At 48.9% G+C, this 24,697-nt stretch overlaps 1 protein-coding gene across 1 annotated transcript in view; it reads right to left on the bottom strand.

Moving 5' to 3' along the window:
* The window catches only part of DIMT1 (DIM1 rRNA methyltransferase and ribosome maturation factor), a 177,820-nt gene that overhangs the window by 51,051 nt on the left and 102,072 nt on the right, over positions 1–24,697 (bottom strand). Inside the window, exons 7-8 of the mRNA XM_086960681.1 lie at positions 19,668–19,791; positions 19,397–19,489 (exon numbers count right to left, since the gene is read on the bottom strand). Of these exons, the coding sequence (XP_086816807.1) occupies positions 19,397–19,489; positions 19,668–19,791 (217 nt within the window). The remainder of the gene's footprint in view (positions 1–19,396; positions 19,490–19,667; positions 19,792–24,697) is intronic.

The following is a 24,697-nucleotide window of genomic DNA, read 5'->3' on the forward strand; positions in this document are numbered from 1 at the left end:
GAGAGGTCTACTGGCCACTATAGCGACTGCACTGCATTGAGTCCCACGACGTTGTGCGCTGAGAGAGCGACAGCACTTGCCTCACTAAGCAGTGGACGCTTTGAGGGAACATTGGAACCAGAAATCAACTGCCACCTGAAAGATTGGGTGCCTATTGCCTTCTATGGAGAGCTGGGGCCCCTCATTTGACTGCCAGCACGAGCTGATCTAGGCCTCCCCATGGACGCACGTGTGTGTGTGTGTGTGTGTGTGTGTGTGTGTGTGTGTGTGTGCGCACCTGTGCGTGTATGAAAGACTATGTTCACATTTGTGTGTGCTTCTGCATGTCTGTGCGTGTGATGGTGTTGACATGTATTTGGGTGTTTTTGTATTAGAGCATGCAATTCTATGTATGCCTGTGTTTGTGCGCGCAGATGTTTCTGTATGTGTGCTTATGTCTGATGGTGTGTGCATGTATTTGAGTGTTTTTGAATTAGAGCATGGAATTGTATGTGTGCTTGTGCGTCTGGATGTTTCTGTATGTGCGCCCTCTGTTCGCGTATGAGAGTGTGTGTACACATTTGTTGTGTGCTTGTGCATGTCTGTGCGTGAGATGGTGTGTGTGTGTGTGTGTGTGTGCATGTATTTGTGTGTACGTCCTAGGGTATTTTGGTTCTGGAGCATGTGATTGTATGTGTGCTTGTGTTTTTTTTGTGATAGTTTATGTATGTGCGTTTGTGCGTGTCTGCGTATATATGAGAGTGAGAGCATTTGTGTGTGCTTGTGCGTGTCTGTACATGTGATGGTTTTGCGTGTGGATCTATTTGGGTGTTTTTGTATTAGAGCATGGGATTTTATGTGTGCTTGTGTTCTTGGATGTTTCTGGCTATGTGCTTGTCTGTGTAAGTCAGTGTGCATATAAGAGTGTGTGCTCACATTTGTGTGTGCTTGTGCTTGTCTGTGCATGTGATGGTGTGTGCACGCTGGATTTGTTATTTTCTGGTGGCCACTGTCTTGGATATTGACTTTAACTGCATGATGCCTAACCTTAGGCTGGCCTCCAGTGTACAGGGTGTACAGTACAGTCCCCTGCCTGACCCCAAGATGGCTTCCATAGTGGTCCCCTACACGTTGTTTCACTTCCCTGGGACAACAATTGGACATTGAACACATTGACACATCAGGACTTGGAACCTGTGGAACCCTGCCCAGACTGTTGAGACCTAGCGATTTAGCTGATGCCCGGTGGAGCTACCATATAGCTAAAGAGAAGATGGGTTGTTGACTCCCCCTACCTGCCGTCACCTACCCAGCCGAACCTTGGGCAGATTTTCCCCTCGTCTCTACGTCCCGTCTTCCTCCTACCCCTTTACCCTATCCCCTTACCCTTCCTGCTCCATTCACCTTGTCCCCTATGTTCTTTAAATGTTTTTCTTGATACTTATGTAACTTTTAACTGATGTAATTTGCAACATTATTGTCCCTCATGTAAAACGCTCTGATTCCTTCGGGTCTAGCCAGCGCTATATAATAACTCATTAATTAAATTTGTTCCCATTTAGTACTCTTTCTCCCTTTGCCTACCTCCCTAGATCCTTTCCACTCTCCCATGAATCTCTCACCTTGCCTGCTAGTCTGCCTAGCCCCTTGTCATTTCTGCCCTTTGACTAAGCACTCCTTCTCCCCTTGTTGGGGAAAGATCCAATATTTATACTCCGGAGTCTTAGCGTACCTGCTGAGAGAGTCCACTGCGCCAATGGAGCCACTCACAGCTGAGGTATGGTATGGCACCCCTTGCCAAAGAACTCCCTCTCCCCTTTTTGGGGAAGGGTCCAGTATGTAGGCCTTGGAGTCTCAGAGACTCCTGTGAGAGAGTCCACTGCATAAAGGGAGCCTCCCACAACAGAGATAGGGAAGTGATACCACTTCTCCTGGGATCAAAGCTTACTGGACTTCAGACGTTGCTTTGACTCATCTACCGGTTTGTGTCCCAGTCGCCCTTCCCCTTCTCTTTCCATGCAATGTCCTTCACCCTCCCCTCCTCTTTCCCGCCTTCATTACCGGTCTACTTCCCCAGCTCCTTCCCCCTCCCCTGAATCTTTTTCCTTGCCTGCTTTTCCCATTTTGTATTTGTGCTAATTGTTTATCTTGACCTTACAAGTAACTATGTTGACATGCTCTAATAACTGTGTAACCTTTGTAAAGATGTAACCTGTAACCATGAACTGATGCTCATGTAAAGAGCTCTGATACTTCCGGGTCTAGCCAGCGCTATATAAAGCCTTTTAAATAAATAAAATAAATAATAGCAAATCCTTGCCGTCAATGAGTATAAAGTTACCTATACAAACGTACATACACTAGCGAGCTCTTGGGACATGCACCTTTTGGTATGACAAAAGACAAAAAGCTAAGAGGGGCCCGGGGTCCAGGCACTTTACGTATGTGGTGGTTACGCAGAGAGAACCCCAGAGAGACACTATAAGTGGAAACTCAACAATATTTTCTTTTTAATGCTGGTTTGGTTGTGTGATGCTCCGAGAGGCATTTAGAATACTGAACAAGAGGTAGAACAAGAGATATACTGCTAGGTTGAAAAAGTAAAACAAGCATTTGCAATGCAATAGGTCTCGCGTTTACGCGAGTTAAATAAAAGGCAGTGTCATTTACAATGCCAATAGCTTAAACTTGCGTAAATGCAAGACCTGTTGCATTGCAAATGCTTGTTGAAATACTATCTGGATAAGCAAGATGACAGCTCACTTTGTTTGATCCATGTCACTCTTAAATTGTATGCGAGGACTCCAATAACCCCCAACAATTGAGTAACCTGATTATTGTGATTGACACCAATGAAAGGAACTACTCAATAAGCAGTGCCATCTTGTTTGAAAAATAAAATGTGTGCATCTTTTATGGAGTTGAAATTGTAAGGTGCCCGGCCTCTGATAACTCTTCAGATTGTACGGAAGTTGCCTACATTAGCAAAAACAATTATACTAATACTAATAATGCTCCCGTTTGTGCTGTAAAGCAGCCTGTGACGATTGTGGTGTGGAACAGGCCCCTTGAATAAGTGACACACCACACTGTATTGCGCTATCCTGGACCAAGGCGTCCAGATATCAGCAGCTGCTCAACTTGGGGCTGGAAACAGAACACATATATATCACTTTCCTACTGTTACTTGCCAGGCCTTCATTTTAAGTTCATAGCAGCTTTGACCAGAAAGTCGTGTGTGTGCGTGCCTCCGGTGTTGGTGAGCGAGTGCACGTGTCCATGTCTGCCTGTTTTCGTGTGTGTAACTCTGTGTGTGTGTTGGGGGGGGGAGGTGCTAGGAGAGCACCTTCACAAGAGATATCGGGCGTCAGGGAGGGGTTGAGGGTTCCAAAAAAGGTTTGAAGGAGAGGAGTTTGGAGAACATGTAGCTGAGTTCTCCAAGGTGGCACAACAATTTGAGCAGAAACAGCAGTCACTGCACTTCAGCCAGCGCCAGTGGCGCAGCGTGCACTGGTGTGTAGCAGGTACAGGGACACCGGGGCCAGGAAGGTCCGGGGAGGGCCCACCGAACCCTCATTATTGCTGTAATTCACAATTCAAGGCCGGTGACAGCGACTACGCCACCGGCCAGTGCGTGGAATTTACAGCGTTGCTCACAGTGCCTTAATGTGCGGCTACGCAGTGGTGTGCAGTGAAGGGGCCCACACAGTCTCCATTGGGGCTGCGTCGTGGCACCCCTACAGAATATTCAGATCCGCTGGAGGGCAGGCCACGGGGGCTTATATATTGCCCCCGTGAGTGATTGGTCGACCCTCTTCCCAAACCAGAACATGCGGTTCACTCACATACAACTGCAAGGACAGACACTTAAAATACACGGGGGTAGGTGTGCCAGGAAATCCGGGGCATCCGGACACTTTACATCTATAACCACTGCTCTTCTGTCCTCGCGCCAGACAAGAAGTCTGAGCTTTGCTGCCAGGTACAGTCTGCACATTGGTGTTTGCTCTGCCCTCTCCATCTATAGTCCTAAAACGTTAGGACCCTGGTACTTTCCCTTTCTAATCTTCATTCCTTAATGTTGTATCCGCGCCATCTCCATTGAACACCTCCAACCCTTTAAAAAAAAAAATCCTCCCACACACGGAGTCTGCATAAACGCTAGGCCAATGCGTGTGAGACCGCATCCCCACTCAGAAGCTCGTCAGCTACCAAATCTCATTAGGGCGTCTGGACACCGCCTCGCCACCCTTCAGAGCCCCTCACCTGTCGGACGTGTAGGCCACTGCATTTTGGACTAGTTGGAGTTTATTAAGAAGTCCTCTTGGTAGTCTTACTCACACCCTCACCCCCTCATACTCACACACCCTCACTCACCCTCACAACCCTATCACTCTCACCCTCACTCATCCTCACCCCCCCTCTCTCACCCTCACCCCCCCTCACAACCCTCTCACCCTCACCCTCACACACCCTCACCCTCACACACCTTCACCCTCACACACCTTCACCCTCACACACCCACTCACCCTCACACACCCACTCACCCTCACACACCCACTCACCCTCACACCCTCACACCCCCTCACCCTCACACCCCCTCACCCCCTCACCCTCACACCCCTCACCCTCACACCACTCAGTGCTAAAACACATATTGTGTTACAATAGGTGTCACATTTGCGAAAGATAAAACTATTGCATTGTAAATAACAAAGCTATTAATTTCGCTATTTTCAAATAAAGCACATAGCACATAAATAAAAAATGTGTCCTTTACAATACCAAAAGCTCAAACTTTCCTAATGCGAGACCTATTGCATTGCTGTGCTTCTCTCCCCTGCTGCACTCTCCCGCTCTCTAGAGATGTGGCCTAACGACCAGAGCTTCCATCTAAGTCATGTAAATACAAAACATGTTGCATTCCAAATGCTATAGGGGTCACATTCGCGAACGTTTTAACTATTGGCATTGTAAATGACAAAGCTATCAATTTAGCTATTTTGAAAAACCAACAAATAAATAAAATATTTGTCATTTACAAGACCAATGGCTCCAACTTTTCTAATGCGAGACCTATTGCATTTCCAATGCTTGTTATCTCTGTCTCCTTTTGGGGATCCACTGGACTCTGTGCACACTATACCTCATTTTAGTATAGTATATACAGCTTCCTCCATAGGGTGAAAGGGTGGATTGACCCGCCTGCTGATTCCCTAACCCATGAGGACACTGGGTCCCACGCCCGCTGTTATGTAGAGGCTGGACAGCTTGCATGACTCAGTGACTGGTCTGGACAGGACGTGGCTGGGCGCCCCTTTCATAGGGACGAAAGGCAGACAGAGGGAGATGGATGATAGCAGTGAGACCCAAGGATCTGGCTGTAGCTCGAGATTCCTTGAAGCACTCAAACTCAGAGTCTGCCTTGGCGCCGAAAAGGCGAGTGCCATCAAAGGGCATGTCCATCAGGGTAGATTGGATATCACCAACAAGCCAGAAGCCCTCAAATAGGCTTAGTGTCATAATGCTACAGACGAGGAAATGCAAATGCTACTTACCAGTATGCATCTGTTCTTGGCATGTAGGGCTGCTGACATTCATATCTGTGCATAGTCCGCCACCTAGTGTTGGGTCCGGATGATTGCACATTGTTGTCCTGGAAGAGTCTTCGAAGTATCACGAGATAGGTGGCTCCTCCCCTGGACTACAGTGCGCATGGGCATCGCCTCCATCCCCAGATTGTTTTTAGCCATAGGCAGAGATGGAGTGAAGAAGTGAGTGATGACCATGCTATGAGCATATGTGTGTATATGAATACATACTGCAGCTGCTACAGGCGCCGGGGAGGAGGGTGGGCGATATGAATGTCAGCAGCCCTACATGCCAAGAACAGATGCATACTGGTAAGTAGCATTTGCAGTTCGAGGCATGTGGGCTGCTGAATTCATATCTGTGCATAGAATACATAGCAGTCCCTCCATTAGCGGCGGCCGCCCGTGCCAGCTGCAGCAGTCTGAAAAAGAGTTTTTAGAACAGCCTGACCAACAGCTGCCTGTTGTTTTGAATGCACGTCTACGCAGTAGTGCTTGGTGAAAGTATGAGTGGTAGACCATGTGGCTGCTCTACAGATGTCTTCTAAGGGAATGTTACCTAAGAACGCCATAGAGGCCCCCAGCTTCCTAGTGGAGTGGGCCCTCGGTGGGATAGTGAGAGTGCGCTTAGCTTTAGCGTAGCATATCTGAATGCACTTTACTATCCATCTAGCTATTCCTGCTTTGGAGATTGCATTTCCCTTGTGTTGTGTGGCAAAAGCAACAAAGAGTTGTTTGGTTTTGCGGAAATCTTTTGTCCTGTCCACATAATACATCAAGGCTCTTTTTACATCAAGTGTGTGGAGCATCCGCTCCGCCAGCGTCTCTGGGTTTTGGAAGAACACCGGCAATTCAATTGTTTGGTTTATGTGAAACTGCGAGACCACTTTGGGTAAGAACTTAGGGTTAGTGCGGAGCACCACCCTGTTGGCATGTACCTGGAAGAAAGGTTCTTGGATGGTGAGCGCCTGCAGCTCGCTCACCCTCCGTAGCGATGTGATTGCTACCAAGAACGCCACCTTCCAGGTCAAAAACTGCAGCTCGCAAGAGTGTAGTGGCTCAAAAGGAGGACCCATCAGCCTTGTAAGAACCACATTGAGGTTCCATTCTGGAGCTGGTGGAGTCCTTGGTGGAATGACTCTTTTGAGCCCTTCCAGAAAAGCCTTGATAGCAGGGACCTTAAAGAGTGACAGGTGCTGTCTATTTTGGAGGTATGCTGCCATAGCCGACAGGTGAATGCGGATGGAAGAGTACGCTAGATTACACCGATACAGGTGAAAGAGGTAGCATATGATGTTGTGAATGGAAGCGTCTAGCGGGTCAATGCTGTGCTCCACGCAGTAGACGACAAACCTCTTCCATTTAGCCGCATAGCAAGCTCTAGTAGTGGGCTTTCTCGCCTCCCGAATGATGTCCATGCAGTCGGGAGGAAGATTGAGATAGCCGAACTCTAGGACCTCAGGAGCCAGATCGCCAGGTTGAGCTGTTGCGGATCTGGGTGCTGAATGTCGCCATGGCTCTGCGTCAAAAGGCTGGGAGTGAGATGAAGCCGTTGATGCGGTACCACGGAGAGTTCCAGAAACGTGGTGTACCATGGTTGGCGAGCCCACGTTGGAGCAACCAGGATGAGCGTCATCGAGTGTTGCCTGAGCTTGCGTGCTACCAGCGGTATCAGAGGCGCTGGGGGAAAAGCGTACGCAAATCTGCCTGACCAGTTCATCCACATCGCATTGCCCTGTGATTGGGGGTGTGGGAACCTGGCGGCGAAGCTTTGGCATTTTGCGTTCTCCTTTGTGGCGAACAGGTCTATCTCTGGATGACCCCACCTTTGGAAGTACGGTTGGAGTACTGATGGATGTAACTCCCACTCGTGCATCTGATGGCTGTGCCTGCTGAGCAGATCCGCCATCTGGTTGTCCTTGCCTGGGAGATGTTCTGCCATGAGGAAGATGTTCCTCTGAATGGCCCACTTCCACATGCTCTGAGCCAGATGAGACAGCTGTGGAGAGTGTGTCCCCCCTTGCTTCTGGATGTAGTACATGGCCGTCATGTTGTCCGTCCGGATCAACACGACCTTGTTGCACAGATGTACTTTGAACGCCTTTAAGGCCATGAAGATTGCCATCAGTTCTAACACATTGATGTGCATCTTCCTCTGCTGAAGTGTCCATAGTCCCTGCACCGTGTAATGGAGTACATGCGCTCCCCATCCCTGGAGAGAGGCGTCCGTTGTCAGGATGATCTGTGGGACAGGCTCTTGGAATGGTCGGCCCTTGCAAAGGTTTTGTGGGTTCCACCAATGCAGAGAGTTGTACGCCCGACCGCTCACCAACACTAGGTCTGTCAGTTGCCCATGAGCCTGAGTCCACTGACGTGCCAGGCACTCCTGAAGCGGACGCATATGTAGTCTCGCGTGCGGGACAATGGAGATGCAGGAGGCCATCATGCCTATCAACTGCATGAACACCCTCGCTGGAAGCGAGGTCTGGGGTCTGAATCGTTGGATCAGCGCCTGGATACCGGCGATTCTCACTGAACTCGGCTGCGCAGTGGCCGCCAGAGTATCGATCGTCGCGCCCAGATACTGTCGCACGTGGGCGGGCTGGAGATGGGACTTTGGGTAGTTCAGAGAGAATCCCAGATCGTGCAGGAGGTGAATGGTGCGTGACACGTGGTCTACGCACTGTTGTTCCGTCTTTGCCTGAATAAGCCAGTCGTCTAGATATGGGAAGACATGGACGTGCTGGCGACGGAGATGCGCTGCTACAGTCGCTAGGCATTTGGTGAAAACTCTCGGTGCCGTGGTGACCCCGAACGGCAGGACTCTGAACTGGTAATGCTGGTCTAAGATCTTGAATCTGAGATACTTCCTGTGGGAAGGATGCAGGGGAATATGGAAATATGCATCCTTCAGATCCAGCGTTGCTAGGAAGTCCCCCTGTTGAAGCAGGGGAAGCACCTGCTGCAATGTGAGCATATGGAAGTGCTCTGAGTTGATGTACCAGTTCAGGGGCCTGAGGTCCAGGATCGGCCTGAGTGATCCGTCCTTTTTGGGGATTAGAAAATACAGGGAGTAAACCCCTGTTCCCCGTTCTTGCAATGGAACGAGCTCTATCGCCCCTTTTTGCAGCATGATTAGTACTTCTTGCTGCAACAAGGTCAAGTGCTCGTCGGACATAGCACGGCCTCTTGGTGGTATGTCCGGTGGATTGGACGTAAGTTCTAGACAGTACCCGTACTGGATAAGAGACCTCACCCACCTGTCCGTGGTGATGGACCTCCACGCTGGCAGGAACTGCTGTAGTCTCCCCCCGACAGGTGTTGTGTGATCGGGGGGAAGTGACAAGACGTCACTGCTTGTTGGAGGCGGTGGACCTGGAGGCGTTGTTTCCACGTCCTCTGCCCTTGATGTTATTGCCTCTGTAGCCACCCCTGCCCTTGTTGTTGTTATACGAGGACTGGGTGTTACCCTTGTAGTACTGCGTGGTCTGGGGTGCCTGGCCTCTTGAGGTGCCTCTTGAATTGGAGCGGCGAAAAGAACCACCCCGAAACTGCTGACTTTGTAAAGCCCCCATAGACTTGGCAGTTTCGGTATCTTTCTTCATTTTTTCTAGTGAGGCATCCACCTCAGGGCCGAACAGATGGTCCGGATTCACCGCCTGACCCAGTAATGTGGTTTGTATGTCGGGCTTGAACCCAGAAATTCGAAGCCAGGCATGGCGTCTGAGTAATACGCTTGTATTGATAGCCCTGGAGGCAGTGTCTGCTACATCTAGGGCACATTTAATGGATGCATTAGTAATGAGTTTACCCTCCTGAATGAGCATCTCCCCCGCCTCCTTGTATTGGTCAGGCAAATGTTGTAGGATGGCCTCTAACGTGTCATAATGGGCCCTATCATAACGGGCAAGCAGGGCTTGAGTGTTAGAGATCCTCCAGATGTTTGCTGCCTGTGCAGCAATGCGTTTGCCTGATGCCTCAAAGATCTTCGACTCTTTGTCTGGGGGAGGAGCATCACCAGTAGACTGCGAATTCGCCCTCTTCCGAGCGTTGGACACCACCAGGGAGTCCAATGGCAAATGTCCCTTAATATACGTGGGATCCGTGGGCGCCGCCTTATACTTCCTGTCGATGCGAGGATTGACCACCCGCGCCCGGGTGGGCTCCTTGAATACCTCCTGTGCATGCTTCAGCACCCCATTGAGCATAGGTAGCGTCTTGACCTGCTTTTCGGCTCCCGAGAAGGTGTCGACCAAGAAGTCCGCATCCACAGGGTCTGAGTGCAGTTCGACGTCATGGTTCGCTGCAGCTCTCTCTATTAATGCATTAAACGCCGCCGAGTCCTCCGTCGGGGACGTCTTCGTGGCGAAAAGATGAGTGTCCTGACCTGACTGCAGGTCGTCGGTGTCGCCTCCTGCCGTCCAGGGCACCTGCACCTCGTCCGGATCCGAGTACGCAGGATAGTTGTACTCGTCATTCTCCTCGTCCACATCAGGCACTGGGGAATGGGCCGGCGAGCGTTCCATGGCTTGTGGAGACAGAGGTTCCATCAGAGCCGAAGAGTCCGCAGAGTACTTTTTGCTCTTAAGTGGAATCCTAAAAGGTTCCAATGGCGGCTCCGACGTAATCTTCCGTTTGAGGAGCGACAATTTTCCGGTGTTGGCGTCGATCGTCACCTCTCGACGTTCCTCCACCGCGAGGGGTTGGAGCCGAAGCTTCGATACCACCAAGGCAGCCTTCGGCGTCAATACATCCTGAGAATGTCCGCTCTGCTTAGGCGCGAAGGCCTTCGGCGCCGACTTGGGAGGAAGGGTAAAACGGATGGGCGTTTGTTCCTTAGCAGGCTTCGGCGTGGGCCTAGGCACGACAGTGTCCTGGCTGGGAACCACAGTGGACTGTCGGATCCGCTTCAAGGACTCTCCCACCTTCTTAGTAAGGGATGCCGAGGGCTGAACCGTCTCGAGCGACTCTTCGCCTCCGAGAGCCCGGTCGTCGTCAGGCCTCTTCTTCGGTGCCGACGCCCCCTGGCCTGTCGCACCGTCAGCGTGACGCTTCTTCGAAGACGTCTTCGGGTCCGCAACCCCTCTCGGCGCCGACGCAGCCGCGTCGGAAGTCTTCACCTTCGGTGCCGACCCAGAAGACTTCGGGTCGGCCATTTTGGCGCGGCTCTTGTGGTCGGCCATCTTGGCGTGGCTCTTCGAGTCGGCCATTTTGGGTTTCGTGGAAGTTGACGCCTCCAGAACCTTCTTCACCAACGCCAGTTTCGGTTTCGTTTTCGCATCTGAGGGTGCGGAACCGGTTGCCTTCACTTTCGTTTTCTTGCCAGAAATGTCCGTGACCGGGCCCGGAGGCGGGGACGTAGGACTTATAGTAAGATCTCGGGTAAGGCCCGAAGGCGATCCCACGACCTGGGCCGTATAACGGGGGGAAACCCCGGAGTCCGTTTGGGGATGCTCTTCCTCTGAGCTATCTCCCATCGCGGCACAAATCAGTTCGTCGTCCCCTACCTCACCGGAGACTTCGTCGCAGGCCTCCTCGTCCGCGTCGTAGGCCTCTTCCTCGGACGCGGGGCCAGAGTCCGACTCTTGCACGTCGGCCTCCTCCTCGATCGATTCCTGAAAGATGTCATCAGGTGGGGGTGCCGAAGCCGACAACTGTGCCTGGAGTCGATTAGCCCGGCGAATCCTCAAAGTTTTCTTACTCCTAAACTTTGAACACGCCATGCAGGTGTCCTCACGGTGATCCGGCGACAAGCATGTGTTGCACACAGGGTGCACGTCGAGGTGCGAATATTTCGAGTGACATAGCGGACACTTCTTGAATGGAGTCCGCTCCATCGCAAATGCGGTAGTGTAGGCCCGTCCACGTCGAAGCACGTGGAAGGGCAGTAGGAGATAGGAGCTGAGAGTCAGTAAGAGAACCCGAACGCAACTATACCGACGCCCAGCCTAAAGACCTTTTGGTCTCAAGTGAAATCGAACAACTATCGGTTCCGAAGGAGGGAACCGAAAACACATCCGAACCCTATGGCGGAAAAAAACAATCTGGGGATGGAGGCGATGCCCATGCGCACTGTAGTCCAGGGGAGGAGCCACCTATCTCGTGATACTTCGAAGACTCTTCCAGGACAACAATGTGCAATCATCCGGACCCAACACTAGGTGGCGGACTATGCACAGATATGAATTCAGCAGCCCACATGCCTCGAACCTGTTCTGCCCATTGAGTCGGTGTCGTCCAGTCCACAACGAATGGTGAATTTCGCTGCGTCTCTCCCGCCCGCAACTGCCTGGGAGAGATCAGCTCAGGCCTCCTCCGGGCACTTAGGCAGCACCTGAGAAACCGAATCCCAGATGGTGTGGGATAATCAGCCCAAGAGGCAAGTGGTATTCACCGACTGCAATGCAAAGCTGGAGGAAGAAAACATCCTCTTCCCAAGATGGTCCAGCTTCTTCGATTGACTATCGGGGGTGCAGAAGGGAATGCGCCTTTGGAAGATGAGGCTCGGACAACCAGGCTCTCAGGGGAAGGATATTGCATAAGGAATACTAGGTCGCCTAGAGTGGGGCGATGTCGGCGGGCGATTGTCCTGTCCACAGAAGTACCTGTGCTGGGGTTGGACCAAGGGCCCATAAGGACATCAGTGAGGGCTTCATTAAAGGGCAAAAGAGGTTTAGAGAGAGAAGCCACAGGCTGAAGCACCTCTGTCAGGAGTTTGTCCGGTCAGTCCGGATCAGCTAATGGATCCACGTGGCCACTCTTGATCCGGGGCTGAAGCCGCCGGTGTCGAATGCCTGGGGCCCTCAACCGACTCTGCGGGCCCGAAGGCGCACCAGCAGAGCCGAGCTGCCCAAAGATGAGGTGCAGGGCCTTATCAAACATTCTCAACTGGGCAGGAGACTCTCCGGCTCCCGAAAAAGTGGGGAGGAGGGGAGTTGTCTGGGGAAAAAGGCGCAGAGGATAGAGGCCTAGAGCAACGATGCTCCATGTCCTGCATCGTGTCAGCCGACGGACGGGGTGAAGTCAAATAATATTTATGCTTCTTAGACTTGTTCTTGCGCTTACCGGATTGCCCCAAAGATTTTGAATGGGACGAGGAATGCGGGCTCTGCAACCGTTCTCTGTACCTTCCTCTCGATCGAGAACAGGAGCGACGCGGAGCTGAGCGCCGGACCTCCAACAGCTTTCGGGACCACTCCCGCAAAGCCTTTGGATTCATGGCCTGGCACTCGAATCACGACTTGGAGTCGTGATTGCACTCCAAGCACCAAAGGCACATGAACTGCGGATCAGTCACCGACATCATCTGGAGACAGGATCTGCAGGGCTTGAATACAGTCCTTCGTTGGGACTTCCTCGATGCACCAGGAGTTCAAGAGTTGAAAAGAAGGTTAGCCAAAAAAGGTGTAGCTCTCTCCAGATCTGCGCGTAGGCTGGCGGAGAAATAGAAAGAACTGAAGTCAGTCGCCCAGGCGGCATCTATATTGGTCCCACGATGCATACGACGGACGGGGAGTTGACCAACGCCACCTACCAAAACGCAGCGGTACTGCTGATGAAAAATCTCCAGATCTAGACTGACGCATGCAGGAAATTCAAAAGGTAAGGTATCTAGAAGTCTCTATCAGATTGCCAGCTCGAGAAATACCATCTGAGGAGGAGCAGGATCTGAATTAGGAGGGCCTTTATTTAGAGTGGCATGGTGATGAGTGATAAACAATGGAATATGGACTGAGAGATTGCCCAGGGCTCTTCTACTAAACACGGCATGGTGGCAATATTGATTCATTATATTAAGGGAGACGTTACTAAAAGCTTTGTCTAAACCATTATTACTAGGACAACTACACAGGTCACAGAATGGTGGCATATGAATTAGTCCCCCAACCCCAGTGAGAATAACCAGAATGCAGATAATAAAACAGTACTGGACTGAGTGAGAAATGCACAATTAATTTGAAGCAAGGAACTCTTCAACATCGTCAAAGAGCTCTCCAATCCCAACGCAGGAAACAACGACATCACCCCATCGCAAGACCTCTGCAACTCCCTCGCATCCTACTTCCACAACAAGATCGCAGACATACACAACAGCTTCAGCACACAACCGACGCACCCTATGACCGCACCAACGACCCCCACCACCACCCTCCACGCCTGGACCCCGATCACCACCGAAGACACCAACCACACGATGAACTCCATCCACTCCGGATCCCCAACCGACCACTGCCCTCACCAAGTCTTCAACAAGGCCGACGCTGTCATCGCACCCCACCTGCGGGACATCATCAACACCTCCTTCACCACCGCTACCTTCCCAGAGAGCTGGAAGCACGCCGAACTCAGCGCTCTACTGAAGAAACCATCAGCGGACCCCACCGAACTCTAAAACTACCGCCCCATCTCGCTCCTCCCGTTTCCGGCCAAAGTCATCGAGAAGACTGTCAACAAGCAGCTTGCCGCCTTCCTCGAGACGAACGGATCCCTCGACCTCTCGCATTACGGCTTCCGGGCCAACCACAGCACCGAGACCGCCCTCATCGCAGCCACCGATGACATCCGAGCCCTGCTCGACAACGGAGAAACTGCGGCCCTCATCCTCCTGGACCTCTCCGCGGCATTCAACACTGTCTGCCACGCACCCTAGTGCAGCGCCTCAGCAACGTCGGAATCCGAGAGAAGGCTCTGGAGTGGATCATCTCCTTCCTCGCCGGAAGGACACAGAGAGTCCGCCTCCCCCCGTTCAGATAAGAAGCCACCGAAGTCATCTGCGGCGTTCCTCAAGGCTCCTCGCTCAGCCCCACCCTCTTCAACGTCTACACGAGCCCCCTCGCGGCCATCGCACGCCAACACAACCTCAACATCATCTCTTAAGCCGACGACACCCAGCTAATCCTCTCCCTCACCAACGACCCCGCCAGAGCCAACCTACACGAAGGGATGACAGATGTAGCAGAGTGGATGATGAACAGCCGCCTGAAACTGAACTCAGACAAGACGGAAGTCCTCATCCTAGGCTCGCCACCCTCCGCCTGGGACGACTCTTGGTGGCCCACTGCCCTGGGCAGCGCACCCAAACCCACAGACCACGCACGCAACCTGGGCTTAATCCTGGACTCCTCCCTCTCCATGACCAGACAAGTCAACGCCGTCTCCTCGTCGTGCTTCAACATCCTGCGCATGCTACGTAAGATCTACCGGTGGATCCCCACCGAGACCAGGAAGACGGTCACCCAGGCCCTCGTCACCAGCGACTGGACTACGGCAACTTCCTCTACGCCGGAACCACCGCCAAACTCCAGAGGAGACTCCAGCGGATCCAGAACGCCTCAGCAAGACTCATCCTCGACATCCCCCGACACAGCCACATTTCCGGACACCTGAGACCTGCACTGGCTCCCGGTCAACAAAAGAATCACCTTCCGTCTCCTCACCCACGCACACAAAGCTCTCCACAACCAAGGCCCAAGATAACTCAACAGCCGCCTCAACTTCTACACTCCCACACGCCAGCTTCGATCGACCAACCACGCCCTCGCCGCCGTCCCCCACATCCGAAGAGCCACCACAGGAGGAAGGTCCTTCTCCTACCTGGCCGCCAACACCTGGAACTCCCTCCCGACTCACCTCCGCCTGACCCAAGACCACCTCGCCTTCAGGAAGCAGCTCAAGACCTGGCTGTTCGAGCAGTAGCGGACCCCCCTCCCCAAGTGCCTTGAGACCCTCCGGGTGAGTAGTGCGCTATACAAATGCTTGATTGATTGAAGTCATGAAAGCATGCAGTGGAGCATGTGTTCTTTGTTTCTGATGTATTGTGTCCATATTTGTTTCACAAAAATACTATTGAACGGTATGTCTTAGCTGAGATGTCACTTACTAATTCAGTCATAAAGGGTCATGCAACAACAGAACAAGCAGATGTAATCCTCTTTCACTACAAATGTAAAGACATGGGTCTCTATTCACGACAGATAAGGTTTAGATGAATGCCACGGGCCCTCTTGGGCCTTAATGTGGGCAGAAACATGCTGGCACAATAGCATGGAACGGCATTATACAACCTTCTAAGGTCCTTGGTAGGTTTTTTAATATTAGGGAATGAGCAATATATTTTACACGTCATTCATCTACATATTTTTATTCTTCCAGTCATATTTGTAGGTCCCTGGAGATAGATACTTGGCATTAAAACATTTTTTTTTTTTAAAAGGCATCTACTCCCCCAACTGAAGCGCTCCAGGGAGAGCCTACCATGGACAACACAACCATTTCCATGCCAAGGGAGGGTCTAATAATGAAGCATGTCACCATGGTGAGAAAGAGCCTTTGTCTTTTTTTGGGGTCTCCCTTCTGAGTTTTCCCTTCTGTAGGATCTGATCTAGTGGGATTCCCTGCAATATGATAAGGGAGTATGAAGTACTTTTGTGATTGAGGGATACTACAGACCTTCTCATTTGGTTGCAACAAATGACTGAATATTTGAAACGAGGTTGGACCCGGCCTACGATAGCAAATAATTTGCCTTGGATCAAGATGACGTCCTAGACTTTTTATACGGGGGTTGTCTGCCAAGCATCGTGCTCCAGCTTATAAGACAGTAATCAAATCTGGACGTAAATCGCAAACATCAAACTCCCTGTGGATTGGGAAACTGCTACCAGGGGTGACGGCCGTGGAGGGTGTCTCTACATCGGACACTTTTGGAAGTTTGTTGCTGGGGAACACTGCCACTGACACATGATGAAAAGCGTATCACCTCTATAGTTCTAATTCCTAAGGACTCAATTCTTCTGCTATTTGTAGCTAGGCATGCCTTGCTACCATGCCTGGCCTATGGGGATGATATCCCAGAATGTAATCCTATGGAGTAAAGTATCACAGTGACACTTCATCCCAATCAAAGGATAGCCAGAATATACAAAACACCTGTTATACATAACTCAGATACAATTCTGCAGCTTAGAGTGTGTTATGAGGGGCAGATGGATGATGCCGAGTTGCAGGCAGCACTGATGGAGCCCAGAGAGATAGCAATATCGGTGCGATGCAAAAAAACACAATTTATTAAGCACTTACATAGTGTATATATTGTGCTAGAGAGAACAGCCATCAGAAGATTGTGGGCATAGGCTTGATTATAGCTAATAGGGATATTGTGCAGGCCTGGAGGGAGTTGGGGCATCCGAAATTGCCAAATGGAGAGCCGGTCTTGATAGCTGCAGGATCTTTGAGAAACAGGTTTATGGCCTGAGAAGATGTCCCAACAAGCATGATTGTTTATGGGGGAGGTGGATAGGTATGAAACATGCAAGGATGAGGTAATATTCAACTGTCACTTTCTGACAGGTTACCTGAAAAACATGAATGGCAAAGCAAAATATTTTAGTAACTGGACTTTTAAGGCACAGATGCACAAATCCGTAAACAATAGACCAGCAGAAGTGGTCTGCAGACCCTTTACCTAGAGCCTGTGTCAACCATTTGCCCCACATACTACTCTTCTGATCAATTTACATTTAGGAATAAAGAGAACACTGAATACAGTAAGATTACTCAACGCTGGATGTAAATCAGATAAGGTTTCAACAAAGAGCTAGTAGATTTCAAACACAAGCATCTTCTATGAAATGCTTTCTGCAAAATCTTAAATAAGGGATATAAATAACCACTGCTACATGAATATAAAGTCTACTAGAATACTAGGTTATGTTTATTTTATTTGTGGATCTATAGGGCACAACTTAGCCGCGTGAGAGAGGAGCCCTTCACAAACTGTGAAGCGAAGTAATAATGACAGCAATGAATAAAGAATTGAGAAAATGCAACATTTTTTAAAGATTCAGTGAATGACCAATATAGAGAAACGAGTGTGTGTGCATCTGTAAATTAACAAATGGTAATGAAAAGGCATGCATAAAACTTTTCAATAAAATCAGGCGGAGTTATTAAACAAAAAGGTAAAGAACGTATAGAATCCTCCAAACCTAGCATCAAGGTGTAAAGTCGGTCAGGCAAGGAAAAAAAAGGATCCCTTTTAAGTTGTCACTAAATTAAATTATGAACATGTCTCCACACAAAAGCCAGTTTGAAAAGAGTTGCATATCCCAACATCTAAAAGAAACAATGCAAAGCTAAACAATCTATTAAATAACTTATATGTTTAAATCTCCTATATGTGGCTATAATACTATAAAAAGGTATTATCAACGGTATTGTTTATTTCTTAAATACCTTAACTGTGTAACTGATCTAGGACTAGACCCTTGAGCTGTGCAAATATTTCACTCTGGCTAAAATAGGTCTTGTGATGTTCCATCTATGAGAAATCCACTGCCGACCATAAAGATCTGTATAACTATTGAATAATCATGAGACTGCTTACCTAGCTAAACTGTTGAAGAGGGCCCATATTCGAGAGGTTATGGAGGCAAATAACTTACTAGAATGTCATCAGGGATCTAGATTGCTGCTGCTAAGACCTTAAATTAAACTCAAAATAGGTGTCCCAACACTTGTACTTTTAGATCTTGCTGCTGCCTCCCACAACGTCAAACACAACATTTGTTAGAATGTCTTGCCCAGCTAAGAATTCATTAAACCCTGAGCTGGAATGCATCTTTTCTCAAGGATACCTTAAAATTTATGATTTCTCAAAGATTTGTAATTACTTCAACCACAACATTCTGTTAGAATGCCATGCCCAGCTAAGAATTCATTAAACACTGAGCTGGAATGCATATTTTCTCACGGATAAGTTAAAATGTATGATTTCTCAAGGATTTGCCCATATTTCACTATTTTTAAATGCCCATCTTCGCCATCTGACTACACAATTTGGCATGTTGTTCTTCTAACTACATAAATGGCACACTGGTGAACTTTAAACTGAACTACAGAGTATTGTAGCAATCCATCATTGGATGGATGCACATTTTCTCAAAACAAACCCTTTAAACACTGAAGTTTTGATCACTGGAAACAATTTTTTTCAAGCTCCATCTGCTTTGGCCAGTGACCTTTGGTCTCTTCCCCGAGCCTTCAAAAATGTCACTAGCTCAGGGGTAATTTTTCACCCTGCCCTTTTAATCAAACAATAAGATATCAAGTCTAGTTAAGTCAATCATCTGAAATATCCAAAAAGAACACTTCCTTCCGGTCTTCCTTCATTAAGTGCAGGTGGTCTTAACAATTGTACAGTTCAGTCTAGACTATTCAAATAGAGAATATCCGTGCCCACAAAACAGATTTCTACCAGATCCTAGTAGGTTAACAACAATGCAGCTACAGCTTTGAGCACACTTTTAGATATGATTATGTTACCTCAACACCGGAGGTCTTCAAACATCAATGAGTGCATAAAATTCAGGGGTCTTCTTCTCAATCACAAATTGCTTCACAGCCAACGTATGCCTTTTCGTAATGCCACTCAGACTATCTCCTAAACAAACTATGCTCAGCTAATGTGCTACTACGGATGTCCTATGTGTCCAGCGATCTGGAATGGCCGCCTGTTTTGACAGCCACACTAAGGAGTTGAGTTAGGCAGTTAGTCCACTCAGTCTTATTTTTTCAAAATGCTAGAAATGTACCTGTACTTTTCATTTCTCTTTAACATCGTAATTTATTTAGATTTACAAAGCAAGCAATCAGTGTTCTTCATAACTTTCACGTAACATCATAAATGTCTATTTTGTTAATGTATTGCTAGTGCTGTTAACATTAAGTCACTAATGATAATAGGAACACTGCTCTGATGCAAATAATAGCACTTTCTGAAAAACATACTATACTATATATATAAACATAATATACTATACGCTCACCTGGAAGTTAATAGGAGGTGGAGGATTTTTTGGTTCTATCCTAACAACACTGGATTCCACTTTCGGAGGAGGCCTAAAATTGTTTTTTCCAACCTGCAAAAATAGTTAAACCGTAGTTAAAGTATAGACTACAGCCTTTCACACCAAATTAATAAACCAAACTAAGGAGGGTAGCATGGAGCGGTTGACAGAAACCTGTGTTAGTCATCTGAGAGAGGCTTTCACAATAAAATATTCCTTTGGTTTGAAGTCTGTAAAACCTATCACTCACTTTCATTAGGTGATCAACACGAGCTAATAGCTGTGTATTGATTGACAACCTGCAGTATAGTTTGTCTCCGGGTTTAGCAACTAGTCGCAGAGCAAATTCTCTCTGGAACATCAGTACAGCACACCTGGAAAATAAAAGCACAAACCCACAGAGTATTTATTAAGGAAAGAGTTACGCAAGTGTACCTAGTAGGATAGATCATAACAGATCTCTTAATCTTCAATTCTCTGAATATCTACTGGGAATGTACAAGGACGTTATTTTCCATTTGGGAGATACAAACTTATGCTATTAAGTTGCATAGTAAACTGTTATAATGACCAGAGGTCAGATGTCTGTCATATAGTTCTGATAGAAGGAGATTCTCAAAGAGTAAAGACTCATGCCTTCAAAAATGTTTAACATGCGTTTATTACGATCAGTGCTCTAGACAAGGCACAAGAAAAACATACATTTGCATCTTGTATCATGCAAAAGTGTTTAATTCCAATACAGATTCATGGCAGTAAGTGTGGGTAATATCCAAGCCCAGGAAAGGAACATAGTACATTAGTTTAATCAAACAGTACATCAACGAAAAACAAGACACAGCAGCGGGAAGATACAGAAACAAGCTTCCAATGAGAGGAGTTCTCCCCCTCCCAATCTCCACTAACTATTGTGGTAGGGGTACCCGGGCAAATGAGCAGTAAAGCGATAGGGAGGGTGATGAGGGCTAAAGGCTGAGAGTGGAGGGATCACCAACCACCACATTAACCACCAGCCTGTGGCCCTCGCTGCATCCAAACTCATTCGCGAAACAATCAATCTTCTAAAACACATCTCAAATGACCACCATCTCACCTTCCACCAGGATGGGCTCAGTGTCCAAGCCTTGGGAGAAGCCCGAAATCAGCCAGTGAGAGGTCGGCCAGGGGCACACGCGCCAGACACCAAGGGGAATAGTACCGTCTTTTGTTTATTAACCTTTAGTCCAGACACTACGGAATTCAGTTATGATCCACAGTAGTGCCCAAACAGATCTCTCTGGGAGCATGCCATATATAAGTGCACGATCTTCATAAAGGGAAACAGCATGGGTCACATCGCAAAGGAGCTGTGAGAGGGGGCAACCCTGGCTAGTGCTCCTCCCTATAGGAATGCTTTCCGACACCACCCACCCTGAAAGCACTTTGACGACCAGGTCTGCGCAAAGGAGCTGAATCCAGGACAAGAAGGCCTGGCCCAGTCCTATCCTCCAGAGAACCTCCGAAAGATACTGCCAGTTAAGGGTATCAAAAGCCTTTTCGATATCCAAGGCCACCAATGCCGCCTCCAGTTCATCATCAGCTATGGAATGAAGCACATGCTACACCCTCCTCAGATTCATGTAGGTCCCCCTACCAGGTATGAAGTCACATTGTTCCCATGCACTAAGAGACACATCACACTGTGCAACATAGTCAAGAGGGCCTAAGTTAGTGTCCACCCCCAACATCTAAAGTGATCTGCATGATCCAGGATCGTAAATATCTTACCTGGCCTGGGGAGCATAGTTATTTGGGCCTCTCGCATAGCCTGTGGTAGCTTTCCATGCCTCACAAGGTGTTTCCAGTAGACGCAATGCAGAGTATGCCTGATAGTACTCTACTGGGAATCTGTCCATGCCCGGCGCTCTGCAACGAGTCATATCCTAAATCGCTTCCTGCAACTAATCCACCAGGAGCTCTCCTTCCGGAACCTCTACCTGGGCAGTGAGACGTCGAAGCGCAAGGCCATCGAAGAAGCTGGCAGTCCCTATCAACAAACTATTCCGCCCCTTCACTGTAAACAGCCGCAAGGTGATCCCACAGAAGATTTAAGCCCATCTTTGAGCCCGCTATAGAGAGGTTTATTGGGGCAGATGTTCTCTCTTATGCAACCATGCCAAGAGGTGCCAACCTGGTTTCCCTCCCTATGAAGTAATTGATGGTAATCACAACGTACCAGGCAGTCAAACCTATCCTACGTTTCCACCACTGATCTCTGTGCTGGGAACAGGGCGTCCCTTCGCTCCTCCAGCATATGGGTGGGGGGTGGGTTGAGGAAGGGGTCTCGCTGGAGTGCCGCCAAGTGCCACTCCTCATCATTTAGATATGTTTCCAGTGCCTGGTGCAGGTGACCAACAAAGACAGGCACTCCCCACGAGTCACTGCCTTTCGGGCATCCCATTCCTCTCTCCTGTGTTCTGTTGTAGACCAGTTGGTCTCAAAGTAACCACTAATCACTGCTCTAAGCTCCTAGTGGAGCGGTTTGTCATCAAGAGTATCGAGGGACAAGCACCACAATGGCACTTTGTGTCTGTCCCCACACCCTCCCCAGCCCAAAAGCAACAGTGCAGTCATAGAGAAATCTGCCCAGTATCTCGACATAAACTACCTTAGGAGCAAGATCCACTGATAACAAGAAACTATCTAGGTGGCTATATATGGCATGATTTAGGGCTTAGCAAGTGTACTCCATGGGCTACGGATGAAAAATGCACAAAGCATCCAGACAACTTATGCGCTCTATCCCACCCCACAGAGCAGACACCATGTTGGGCTTCATACCTCATCTCGGGGGGTGTTGATCCCTGTCCCCATTCACTACAAAATGTAAGTCCCCAGGCCATAACCGGTGGATCCCAACATAAGTCACCATCATCCATATTGGGTGCATGCACGTTCAAGAAGCACGCCTCACGCTCATCCAAAGTGCCATGTAAGAACAGGTATCTACCCTCAATGTCTGCTTTAAAACTCCGAACATTAAAAAGAACATGAAGGGCGATCCAATTTAAACCCCTCCCTGAGCAGAATTAGAATAAGTTGGTGGGAACAACTGCCCTCTCCATTTTCGCAGCTCCTTCTGAACCTCACTGTCCATCTGATGAGTCTCCAACAGCAGTGCGATCTGTATTCCCTACCGGCAGAGATCATCTGGACTCTATATCTCTTGACATAGGAATTGAGTTCCCACATGTTCCATGTCACCACGTTGAAGTGGGCATGCGCTCAACAGCCCTCCCCAACCCTTAACCCACCCCAGCAGCCACTACACCGCTGCAAAACAAAACAGAACTAACCCCAAATATCATAACCCTCCCATTGGGTAAAAACATTTGAACAAGTTTCTTCCCAAATAGCATAGCCACATTGAACCCCGCCTCAAAAGAACCTTTCACTCCAGTATACAGTTCAACCTCCTGCAACCCTTGCTAACCTACAGTCAGCCCTCAGAGTCAGAAATATCGGGGCGGGGATGCTGCATCCGGCGACCTCAACCACAGTCGTCGACTCTGGGCACAACCCAACCCATACACACGCCGCCTTTCACTCTCTCATAGGTAATACATACCACCATGCTTTTAATCAAACAGGCTCAACGTTAGCAGATGGCTGTTAACATTGTGGGGTCACTCAGCTCTGGCTGGTCCTGCTGCAAAGCTCCTGGGTTCGGGATATCGAAATTCGAATCTAATCCCTGAAATAACTCCGCCACCTCCCAACCCCCGCCGCAAAGTAAAATGAAGATATAAGCAACAACAAGAACGTATAAAAAAAATAAAAAAATGAGAAGATGGCACTCACCGAGGGTGTATTGACGAAGACTCGACCGGAGAGAGTCTGAAATGAGAGACGGCTCTCCAGCAGTGGAAAAGGCCAAGGTCTGCGGATAGGAACAGCCGGGACTGGCAGTGAAAGTGGGGATCGGGCTCCAGATGCACTGGAGTGGCGATCAATGCCCCGTTGACAGGAGTGGCCGAGAGAAGCGCCAGAGCCTCGCCGAGAGTGGGATACAGGTCACCGGAGGGGCGGTTCGATGCCCCTAGGCGAATTGGTACCCAGCGGACACTTGGCCCTGTAGCGCAAGGAGGGGGCAGACAACGAGTCGTTGCGAGCCGGTGCAGAGACGTGTCTGGGCTGCCTGCGGCCGCGTTAAGAGGATCGGTGTCTTTGGGCGAATCAGCTTCAAGCGGTTCCATCGCCCTCTAACAGGAAAAGCGCAGCGAAGCCTTGGAGTGTCGGGCTGCGCAGTGTGGCCTTTGCAGGGAAAGGAAGGTCGAGGGATAGGATCAAGACCACTACAGAGCAAGGGGAGAAACGGACGCTGGAGGAGGAAATCGAGCGAGCATGGTCAACAACAGAGAGCCCCCATGCAAAGTTGGGTGAGCATCTGAATTTTACTAATATATATCAACCAATGTGATTCAATCAAAAATTGCCATTTGATCCCTGCAACATTGGGGAGGAAAGAGCAGAGGAGCCTAGACTTGGCTTGCCTGACTTTAAAATGGCGGCCGTCGAGGACGCCCAATCCTGCGAGCTTCAGTGACCAGTAAATAACATAGGGCAAGTAGGAAGGAAAAGAGGACTACCCTAAACGAGTGACATGACTAAACATGGTTGGCCTGACTTTAAAAAAGCGGCCGTAGAGGACGCCCAATCCTATGAGCTCAGGGACCAGTAAACAACACAGGGCAGTAGAAAGGAAAAAAGGACTATTCCACAAGAAAAAGTGTGAAAGGACATAAAAGGACTACGTTAGTGCATCATACAACATTGGAAAGAGGACTACGCAGCTAGAGAAAGTTTATACAGTTGATATTCCATTCCAAAAAAAAAGAGAAAATATTAGCCTATTTAAAAGATTACTGGATCTTTCATCACGGTCAATATAATACAACAACACAGATATATCACTCTCAACCAATCAACTACCATGGCGGACAACCACTTAGAACCAGTATGCATGAACTCACACATCATAAGGTATCCTTCCAAAATGTCCAAAAATGCAGAAATAAAATTCAAGCATAACCTACTAAGGAGAAACCCAGACACGCCGATATCTGACCCCACGTCCTTCACAGTCAGAGGAAATATAATGAATGACGTGATATTCTTTACAAGACGAACGGCTAAATGGCGCTATGCCTTTACGAATTTACTAAACGTAATATCCATTACCAATATTCCACATGGCACAAAAATCATGACAAAGTCAGCGCCAAGATGCAGAGCGGACCT

This window comes from Lissotriton vulgaris, chromosome 3_1 (genome assembly GCF_964263255.1).
Source record: "Lissotriton vulgaris chromosome 3_1, aLisVul1.2, whole genome shotgun sequence".
Taxonomy (NCBI): domain Eukaryota; kingdom Metazoa; phylum Chordata; class Amphibia; order Caudata; family Salamandridae; genus Lissotriton; species Lissotriton vulgaris.